Raw genomic sequence first — 11,657 nt, 5'->3', positions numbered from 1 at the left:
AATGAGAGAGTGTCTATGATGATTTTGGGCGGAAGACGGTAGCGTCTTAACACCTCATCATCGGGCATTCCAAAAAGGGTGACACGTGTTCGATATATCTGGGGCCTTGCACGCCTACGCCTGGGATGAGATTGATGTTGGTCGGCTTCCTGGAGCATGGCCAGAACAATCCGACCAAGATCAACCTGAAATGGCAAGATTTGAATGTAAGGCTTTTTTCCCCCCCAAAAAATGAAATTTTACTTAGCTTGATGATACAATCCAATGATGCTTACATGCCGGGGTATTGTCATGATTGGCCAAACCTATAAATAATCACAATTTAAAAATGCAACAATTTAGGGTGGGCATTTAGGAATCTAAATTGGGTGCAAGACAAAACATAAAAGGGGAGAAACACACATTTGGGCAAAGAGCAAAACGACAGTGCGCAGACTACCTCAATTTGGGCCCAAATGTATTAAACAAATGCTAAAGGGAAAACACAACCAATTTCACGGGTCTAAATAAGCATTTAAAAATGCGCTAATTAGTTCGCAAATACAAGTCACAATAGAAACAGATAAAAATGCGCTAATTAGTTCGCAAATACAAGTCACAATAGAAACAGATAAAATTGCGCTAATTAGTTCGCAAATACAAGTCACAATAGAAACAGATAAAAATGCGCTAATTAGTTCGCAAATACAAGTCACAATAGAAACAGATAAAAATGCGCTAATTAGTTCGCAAATACAAGTCACAATAGAAACAGATACAAAAGCGCTAATTAGTTCGCAAATACAAGTCACAATAGAAACAGATAAAAATGCGCTAATTAGTTCGCAAATACAAGTCACAATAGAAACAGATAAAAATGCGCTAATTAGTTCGCAAATACAAGTCCAAAAATACGCAGATATAAAAACACGAATTATTTCATACATTTCTGACTAACAAAACCAAAGGTTAAAAGTGTAAGGTCAAACAAAGTTGCGTAAATACAAACATGAACATTTAATAAACAAGTGAAAAAAAAAACTTACCAATAGAGAATATATAAGTCTCCGGATCAAAAGGTCGTTGGGGCAGAGCCAAAAGAAACCTAACAAAGGCGAAAATTGGAAACATTAACGAGCCAAAATTCACGAAAAGAAGGAGACACAAATTGAACAAAAGTTAGACGGCCAAAAACTTATCAAATAAATACACGCCAAAAAAAAAAACCACCTGAAAAAAAGCGAACGGAAAAAAATTAAAGAAAAAGACAAACCAAAAACAACTCCCAACAACGCCAAATCCAAAAGCCGCCAACAATCCACTCCGACCAACGTAACCTCCAACAACCAACCGCCACCTCGACTCGAGACGCCCCAAGCCATAAATAGTGTTTAGTTTCTCGCACAAATTAAGGAGGGATCATAGGAACGCACAATCAATGATGCGGCCGAAAAATAAGGACGCATGTATAAATACGTCACGAGCCAAAAAAAAAACGTTCTGGTGTATTTCTTGTTTGGAGATAAGACATGGCTACAGACCAGGGAAACAATGGACAACAGTCTGGCGGTAAGTATTTCAGGCATTTAGACTCAATGATTAATTAGAAACATAATATTGTGCAAGTTGTGAAGTTGACAATTCACCAAATTTACACAAATAGGTGAGGAGGATGACATGGAAGAGGCTGCTGGGCCCAGTATTCCGGCCAAAGCTGGCAAAAAGAAAAGGCAGCCACAATTCACAAGAAAGGAGATGGAGGTTTTGGTTCAGAAGTGTGTGGACATCCTGCCACAGGCAGACAGGAATATGAGTGCAATCCAGAAGTGGAGAATGTGGGAGGAGGTAGCCAGTGCTGTCAATAGGGTGGGTGATTATGTCCGTCTAGCCCGCGATGTCAAACGGCGGTAAGTAAAAACTTGACCCCGCTAAAACCAAAACCCATTTAAAACAAAAGGATAATGGTTCCAATTTCACCCACAGATGGGCCGACTTCAAATATTGCCTGAAGCAAAAACTGGCGGACAGGGCTAGGCATGCAAGGGGTACAGGTGGGGGACCCACCCCTGTGTCATTGGAGTTGAATGATTTAGAAGAGCTGGCACAGGGGTGTGTGCAGGCTGTGGAGGTGTTTGGCGTGTCCAACATGGATACGGACATGCCAGACTTTGCGGCTCCTCATGTTGTCCAAGGTAAATATTGTGATGTCACCAACTCTGAAATGTTATTGTGCCAATATGTAGATTCTAATGTGACTCTTTTCTCATTTTTCCAACAGAGACACAGGCGGATGAGTCTGCTCCAGAGGGGAGCCTTGGCCGCAGAATTTCTGCTGGCTCTGCAGGGGAGGAACCAGTACATCCGGCTGAGGACCCTGCAGAAGCCAGTCCAGGGCAATCCCCTCGCAGGCAGTGTCCCTCCTCACAGAACTCAATTTTAAATCGGATTCCCATACGGAGATTCTGCAGAGGATGGACGCCAGTCTGGTACGGGTGGCTGAGGCCCTGGAGCAAAATGCTGCGGCCAACGTGACCATCGGTCAGGCCCTGGCGGAAAATACCAGGGCCAACATCCGCATCGCCAATGCCCTGGAGCAGCTCGTTCGCCAGCACATGGTGGAGCCGACCTCCCTTCCTGCCGGAACATCAGGCTCCTCCACCTCTGGCACAACATCAGCCAATCCTCCAAATGTGCCTAGTCCAGAGGCCACAACATCTGCCTCTGGACGGGCCAGCCCGATGACATCCCGGACCCGGTCTGGCGCCCTCCCTCCCCCATCCAAACGGGGGAAAAAACGTTGACAGCACTGGCTACTTTTCCCACACTCCTTCTGTGCTTGCCCCATATTCCTTTCTGGCCAAAACTTCCCTCTCCTTTCTTGTGAATTGTTTTTAATTTTTAGTTTTAAGTTTCCATACCTTTTATGTTTGCACAATTAAAAAATTTTTTGGGAATAACACTGCAAAAAATGTTGGGGCCAAAAATGTGCATGAAAATGTTTTTATTTTCCAATAAAATTTTTAAAAATGTTCGACATTGTATTCTGACATTATTGTAGAAATGGTTTACATTTAATCCTGGCCCACAAGGCAAAAACGAGCTCCCCCAAAATTTAACCGAAAAAAAAAAAAAGGGCTCTTTAAGGAACACTTTAAAATTTACATAAGGATGCAAATTCTCCAGGCAAAAGCAAAATGGAAAAAAACACACAAACATGATGACATTATTGTTACAATAGCCCAAAAACCAAATATCAACCCAAAAAAACCCACCAACAAATGTACGCTAATTGTGTAATCCTGACATTAGCAGCTATGATTTCCACCTGCGTACGGTTTTGTGCTAACCCAAAAAACTGATTTCAAAACACATTCCAAGCCGGTTTTCAATACAACACTAATTGTTTTTCTGACAAGCCGTGATTAATCGATGCAACATCGTGGAGGGCCGGGACGGAGGAGGCCATCGCCAATGTGGTCGAGTAATCCAGACCCTAAGCTGTGCGAGCATTTTGAAGGGAAAGAGGATCATCCAGTGACGTATGAGTTGGTACGAACACATTTGACGTTCGCATCTGATAATGTATGTACGCCCCAAAAACGCCTCGCCACGCCTGCGTTTTTCCATCTCCACCCCCGTCAACGCCCAAAATCGCCCTGTTCTGTCAATCACATTTGACATGTCACTTCCTGTATGCTATTTGACGAACGAGACAAAAAAACCTTGCAATATGCCGTACGCACATGCGCAGTGTTACACCGACGCATGCGCGCTTTCTCAACATCGGAACGCAACGAGCGTACTGCTGTTAACGAGCGGCTCTGAATCAGGCCCTTTGTTCCAACTCCGGGTCAGACCCGGAATTTAGGTGGAAAAGGGGTATTACTAAGCAGTGTCAGGAGACAGAGTGAAAAGTGATAAGGTGCCAGCCAATCAGCTCCCAACTGTCATTTTTCAAACACAGCCTGTGAGATGACAGTTGGGAGCTGATTGGCTGGCACCTTATCACTTTTCACTCTGTCTCCTAACACTGCTTAGGAAATAGACCTATGCGAATTCGAAGTGAAAAATCGCAACTCGCATCTCGCAATTCACACCTAATGGGATTGACCCCTTAAACTTAAAGATAGTGCCCGAGCATATATTTGCCACTACTATTGTCAGCACAAGTACTATAGGTAGACGTGATGCCAATAGTACACCGCCAAAAAATTACTCTATGTTACCATTTATCCTGTATTCCATTTACATATAATTCTGTCAAAAATGAATGAAGCAAGAATATATAATAGGGACCAGTACTGGGCACCCCGACTTTTATTTATTCCACCAAGCCGTCTGTGAACCTAGAGAAATACCCGTAGAGACACCCCAGCGCCGCACAGTGAGAGATTATTATTTGTATTAGGTCTCTGCCCACTCTCCATCGCCGAGCGCAGCCCTGTTCTCCCTCCTCACTCGCAGCGCCAGGCTGTGGCAGTCCGTGTGGCAGGAGGACGGAAAGCGGCGGCGGCGGCGGCGGGTGTCCGGGGCTCGCACGTTGGGTAGGGCCTGATTAGGAGACGTCCTGTTAGGGGGGCTGTGTGAGGGGAGGCGGCTGCTGTCTGTGGGGCCTCTCTTGCCCCCTTTTGCTGCTGCTGCTGCTACTACTGCTGTACATCGCACACTCCCCCATCTCCAGCAGCGGCTGCCGCAGGACGGAGGGGGCGGAAGGGTTGTGTGTCGCTGCTGTTGCTGCTGCGAGGGCTGGAGGAGGACAGGATGGCTCGGCCCAGGCCCCGGGACTACAAGGCTGGAGAACTGGTGTTTGCCAAGATGAAGGGCTACCCGCACTGGCCGGCCAGGGTGAGTGCCCGCGGGGCGTATGTGGGCACGAAGCTGGGCACCACAAAAGGGCGCGAAACCGCCCCCACTACCCGTCTGTATATGGCACCCTGGGGGGGTGGGGCAGCAGCGGCTGCGATCCCAGGTGATGCATGGGGCCTGTGCTGGAGCATCCTTCTGTATGCCTGGCAGCATCCTCCATAGGCGGCCGAGGCTGGACCAGTGTACCCTATACCCGGAGAGCACACACTACACTGCATGAGTTTCCTATATACACATGTATCCTTTGTTATCAGTGTCATACTGAGGCAGTAGCTCTGCATGCAGAGACATTAAGGTCTCAGGTTACATTGTACACATACAGAGTTCTGCAACCTGGCAGCCTCCAGCAGATATGGAGCTGCCACCCCACCATGTTGTGCCAGACTAGCAAGGCATACTGGGACCGGACATATACCTACACTAGGGGAGCCACAGGTTACTGTGACTGGCAGGGCATGCTGGGTCTTCTAGTTCCACAATAACAAATGGTGCTGCAGGTGACAGAATACCTCTCTCCATAAGGAGGATGCCAGAGGGAGAGATGTTGGTTATTTATTAAAACTGACTTTGCCTAGCATAGCTAAGCAGGGTGAAGGGCATTCTGGAACTTCTAGTTCCACTGTAGCTAGAGAAGAGAGCCGTAGGTCGCCTAAGCCAACTTCACCAAGAAAGATTCACGAAAAGAGAGGTCAATTTATAATGCTTCTATTTAACTTCACTCAGTTACATTATAATTGTAGTAGAATTTACAGTTTCTTCTGTGGTAACATTGATACTGATTTTTGTTTGGCCGCAGGTAAACTATATGCTCTGTAACATGCAATTAGTTATTCCTGTAGTTGAGTATGATTATTATATACATATAAGACTATTACCTACATATTTACCATACATGTTCCCTTATGTAGAAATTTGACATGAAGCATAAGGGAAGCGTACCTATAATTTGTCTGATCATTAATATATGCTTTGGTCTAATGATAAGTTCAATGTAGGACACTTTGAGGACTTATTCACATTTTGCTCCCAGCAATGAATTTTTCGTGGACTCTCTAATGTCTGAAAACTGCATTAAAAATAGTATTAATGGACTCGTTCCCACCAATGCTTTGTAATATACTAATGGAACGTTTATAATGTTATAAAACAGCATATTCCCAGTTTCCATGCCCATATGTGTTAATGAGCCCTGATAAGTGTGATATTATAATATAATATGGAAATAGCATACATTATATATATCTATAGTGTATATAGAAATAAACATAGATACATAGATATATTGCATCAGAGTAGCTGTCATGGAGACACATTTGGGGATGGATTTGGAGACTGGCACATTTTTCGGTATCCAGAGAAAGAAAGGTGTCAGGGATGCCCCCTCCTGTTTCTCAGCAAAAACCTTAATTAAGGCTGCATTTCTCCTGTTGAGAATTTCACCTTGAATGCCCACCTGATTGTTCTCTTTAGACAAACTAATGTGGATAATGTCAATATTATTAAGGTAACATCAGTATTCTAGATATATGTTTGATATATCAAAAATGACGTCAGGATTATATATGACTGACAACATTTGTCTGCATTTACTGCTAATAACTTAAAAATCTCTGTAGTATAATTTTCTGAGGCACGTTGTTTGTTAGAGAAACAATACGTTTACCTCCCGGGTTGGATTAGCATCATAAATGGCATGTTTGCTTATTAATCTCAGGGTCCAAACTGTGTTTACTCAAGGTATTAGTGTTTGCAGTAGCTGTAAACATGTTCATCTGCAAATTCAGATACCCTTACAATGATTACCCCATTACCAAATGGTAACCCTGGTTTTCTAAACATTATACTGTTTTTATTTATCTATGTCAACATTTGTAAAACAAGTGCTACATTTGTATTATAAAAATAACATTTTTTCATGGATTAAAAGGTATCTCTGTACAATCATCTTATAGTCAAACATTGTATATGAAATGACAGTGATTTTTCCAAAACGACTTATCTCTGCAAAAAATAATGATCATCTCTCTTCCCATATACCTTCATTTCATCTTGTAATCCTTGATTTTTTCTTCAGGCTAATATCAGACTCACCATAGAGACGTGGGCTGTACATTTTGTTTGGTTTATACATTTTCATTTAAATCACTAAGTTATCAGACCTTGGTTCCTAGACACATAAGGATCTCTGCTAATATTATAATATATTGCATTATATAATATATGTAGCAGAAAAAATAAAATACTGCTAACCGCACTGTGTAATCAAATATGATAATGCCCTCTCTTTGTGGATCTTCCTAGTATATAATGTATACAGCCAAGGAAATATACTATAAGAAAGATAGCATAGCTTCAAAACCATAGGGATTTGATGAAGAGGGGATTCAATGATTGTCTTTGAGAATAGATAGGCGGCGAGGGGCGACTGCTTCTCTGGGAAAGCGGTCTGTAATAATGGAGATTCAGCAGGATCAGGCTGTACACATGCATTTACTAGGAACACCACACCTCCATGGCTTCCGCTGTGTTTTCTTTTCATTCACTAGCAGTGCTCAGCAGATACAGTTGTAAGGAGGAAAAACCATCTCCATGTTTGCTCACCCCTTCCGAAGCTGTATCTTATTGAGGAAAAAGGATTGTGACTTCAATCCAGACATAATTTAACTGAAATCGCATGTCTAGATTCTTTCATGTTAGTATTGGCAAACACCGTGCTCCAGAGCTTTCATATGTTTTCACTTTGTATCTACAGATGTTAGAGTGAATATATATGTTTGGTTATGGAAGCATGATTGAGCAATGCAATGTAAGACTGATCATCACATATTTTCATGCAGGTGTTTAAAGCAAGAATCGTGTGTTGCTTTGTTCGAAAATACAGTATTGGGGTTTGTTTTTAGCTAATTTTGTTATGAGTCACATTCATTTTCTTGTTTAATTGCTAAGAGGAATGAATAAGGAATAGCCTCCTTGGCATGCTTGGTTATCTAAGCATTGATCAAAACAAAAAAGTGCTTTCATTTTCACAATTTTTCAACTTATATAGGTGACAAATCATTTTAGCGGCTTCAATTAACAGAAAGGGTTCCGGTATTACAGTCTTCTTTTACTCCTACGTTGCTGATGATGAGTGGGATTTGTTACCCACATATATGTAAAAGTGTCCCACTCATAATCCGCATCAAGGGACTTCATAAGAAAAAAAATAAGTTACATGCCCCCCATCGGTACTGACCACCAGTGAGGATTCGCTAGCAGCAGTGGAGGCAAATTTAATTGCGCACCAAAATCATTATTGTACTTATTATGTGGTGATGATTATTATTATTATCCTTTATTTATATGGCGCCACAAGTGTTACGCAGCGCCTTACATAGTACATAGAACTAATAGGTGAACAAGAAACAACTAACTTACAGTACATTACAGTGCAGGACAAGGACACGACTTATATACATTGCTGCAATAGTGATTAAAGCACTCACAATAAGCTGCCGGGAGTTGGCGCCCTTATGGGGAGTAGAGCAGTGATTTTCAACCTTTTTCAACTCGAGGCACACTAGGCAAGATTTTAAAATTGCCAAGGCACACCATCCGGCGATGCGGCGTGCGTGACCTATGCAAAAACATACACATTGGCTCTCACATAAAAAAACACGCATTGGCCTTCACAGGAATAAAACACACATACAATGGCCCCAAAGATATAAAACACACATACATTGGCCTCCACATAAAAAAACATAACATAGGCCCCCACAGAAAAAAAAAACATAGGCCCCCAGAGAAAAAAATTAACATAGACCCCCACAAAAAAAAAAACATAGGCCCCCACAGAAAAAAATAACATGGGCCCCCACAGAAAAAAAAATAATAGACCCCCACAGAAAAAAATAACATAGGCAACCACAGAAAAAAAAAATAACAAGGACCCCCACAGAAACAAACAAAAAAACAGCAACACATTGCTCTCCACAAAATCAAATCATACTGGCTACCACATCAAAAATAAATGTCAATTTTTTTAGACTTACCTGTCTGTCATCGGCTGCAGGTTCCCACGGTGCAGAGCTGTCAGCAGTGGCTGGCTGGTCGCGGGCGGCTAGGAGGAAAGGGCTTCCTTGCCGCTGGAGGGAGAGATGTACTGGCTGGCCATTTGCGGGTGGGAGAGGAGTGGCTGGTCGCGGGCGGGTAGTACTGGTTGGCCGCAGGCAGGAGTTAGTGAAGGGGTGGCTAACCGCTGGCGAAGGTGGGAATACTGCCTGGTCGCAGGCGGGAAGGAGAGAAGGACTGGCTGGCCGCGAGCGGGAGGAAAGGACTGGCTGAGACTCTGTTGGGGCGGGCAGGCAGGAAAGGCAGGCAACGCGGCATGCGTGACCTGTGATGTCACGCTGCCGCGTTCAGGCAGGTCACGGCCCGGGCGTGCCCCTGAGCCTCCCAGAGGAGCTCAGTGGCAGCGCTGCCCGGGCCGCAGCTCTTTAATGTGACCGGCGGCTCTAGCGCTGCGGCACACCTCACAACCGCCCGCGGCACACTACTGTGCCGCGGCACAGTGGTTGAAAACCTCTGGAGTAGAGAGTAGAAGAAAATGTAAAGAGAAGCACATGAGGGAAGAGGTCCCTGCTCATGAGAGCTTACATTCTAAGGGGAGGGGCAGACAGACAGGCATGACACAGAAGGGGAAGATAGGAAGGAAAGAGCATGAGGTGGGTTAGGATGAGTGCTGAAAGGCCTTGATGAATTGGTGGGTCTTGAGAGCCCGTTTGAAGATTTGTAGAGAGGTGGAGAGTCTGATAGGGAGAGGGAGAGCATTCCAAAAGTAGGGAGCAGCACGGGCAAAATCTCGGATGCTGGAGTGGGAGGAAGTAATCAGTTGGCAAGAGAGGCGGCATGCATTAGTTGAGCGAAGTGGACGGGTGGGAGTGTGAAGGGAGAAAAGGTCAGAAATGTATGCGGGAGAGGATTTGGTGAGGGCTTTGTAGGCGAATGTAAGAACCTTGAATTGGCATCTGAAGGGGAAGGGGAGCCAGTGTAGGGCTTGAAGGAGAGGGGAAGCAGATGTAGAACGTCTGGAGAGGAAGATTAGCCGAGCATTGATCACCAGACAATGGGCCTGATTCATAGGTTAATGCATTTGAAACAAGCCAGACGTTTTAAAATTGCCCATGTGTATGAAACGCACTGCACATGCATCCCGATGGTTAACGCTGGGGTACCGCACAGGCAATCCTGTGCGGTGACTGGGGGGTGGCTTTCGTTGGCAGGCGTGTCAGGTACATGCCGGTGTCAGAAGACGCATTTCCACTGGCACAGGCGGTCATGTACCTTCGGAGATTCTGAGTAACCATAGGGTTGCTGTGATGTCCGATGGTGCGGTTAATGTTTGCTCGATGGTGCAACTATTTGCGCACTGCAGCGGATTACAGCCACAGCTGGTGGATATCTCAACAGACAGCCCATTGGCTGCAGTATTAGCATAAATTCACAGTAACTACAATAGCTCCACCTCTGAATCAGACCCAATATTACCGAGCACTAAAGAAAACTTACTTTTTACAGTGGATGGCACCAAATGTGCCCTATCTTCCCTATGGAGGCCCTGAGGTTTGAAAGAGTGGAGTAACCTCTTTCAAACAATATTACCCATTTTTGTCTGTGGCATTGTTCTTTCTTTCAGATGATGTGGTGCCGTAGTAACTATTGTCTGATGATCCACTAGACCAGGCATGTCAAACTCGCGGCCCGCGGGCCACATGCGGCCCAAATAAACACTTTATGCGGCCCAACATAAATTATGTGGCCCAGTCACCTCTTCCGCTTTCGGAGCTGCGCTCCGATCACGGCAGGGCTGACTGGGCCACATAATATTTGTGTTTACTCTATTTAAAACTTGGAACGCTGGTCTCTGAAGCGATCAGAGACTAAAGTAACCTCTGATCGCTTCTGTGGCCAACGTTCCCAGTGATTCAGTGCGCGGGTGACGTCATGACGTCACTTGCGATGAGAGGAGCCTGCCCTGTTAGATCCAGGCAGCGACTACGCGGGAGCGGTGCCCAGCGACCAGCATGAAGAGAGGTAAGTACTGCACAGGGGAGTGGGGCCTGTTCTATACAGGGAGGGGCCACAGTATAAGGGGCATTACTGGGGGCACTACTAGGGGCATTACTGGGTGCACAACCTAAGGGGCAGTACTACGGGCATTGCTGGAGGCAGAGCATAAGGGGCATTACTAGGGGCACTGCATAATGGGCACTACTGGGGGCAATGTGTAAGGGGCTCTAATACAGGGGGCATTGCATAAGGGGCACTACTGGGGGCACTGCATATTGGACACTACTGGGGGCACTGCGTAAGGGGCTCTTATAAAGGGGGCATTGCATAAGGGGCTCTTATACAGGGGGCATTGCATAATGGGCACAACTACAGTGGCATTGCATAAGGGGTTCTAATACAGGGGGCCTTTCATTGTATATAAGACTTTTTTCTTCTTGCGGCCAACACACACTTAAGGTGCGTACACACGCAGCGATATTTTGGACGACTGAACGATACAGATATCGTTCAGTTTTTGCCCCAAAACGATGAACGATAACTACCAATGCGCGCTCCCGTTTGTAGTTGGTAGTTAACTTTCATCGCCCGAACCTCCTGTTCAACCTGACGATAATGTCAGGTTGAACATGTTCGGGGATGAGGGAGGGAGCCCGGCACTGAACTAAATCGTTCAGTGTTTCTGTTCAGTGTCATTAACGACACTAAGCACACCCCTGCTGGGGACACGGGACAATTTAGTTCATGGAGCGAATCGTCCC

The 11,657-nt window shown here is 45.0% G+C and overlaps 1 protein-coding gene across 1 annotated transcript in view; it reads left to right on the top strand.

Annotated features, from left to right (window-relative positions):
- The first annotated feature begins 4,388 nt into the window (after window positions 1–4,388).
- Window positions 4,389–11,657, top strand: part of HDGFL3 (HDGF like 3) — a 47,203-nt gene continuing 39,934 nt past the window's right edge. The window contains exon 1 of the mRNA XM_088472842.1: window positions 4,389–4,824. Within this exon, the coding sequence (XP_088328968.1) occupies window positions 4,741–4,824 (84 nt within the window). The 5' untranslated portion in view covers window positions 4,389–4,740. The remainder of the gene's footprint in view (window positions 4,825–11,657) is intronic.

This window comes from Taudactylus pleione, unplaced genomic scaffold (genome assembly GCF_031769625.1).
Source record: "Taudactylus pleione unplaced genomic scaffold, aTauple2 ptg000129l, whole genome shotgun sequence".
In the NCBI taxonomy this organism is placed as follows: domain Eukaryota; kingdom Metazoa; phylum Chordata; class Amphibia; order Anura; family Myobatrachidae; genus Taudactylus; species Taudactylus pleione.
The sequence above is the reverse complement of the archived record's forward strand: the minus strand, read 5'-3'. Positions and strand labels throughout refer to the sequence as shown.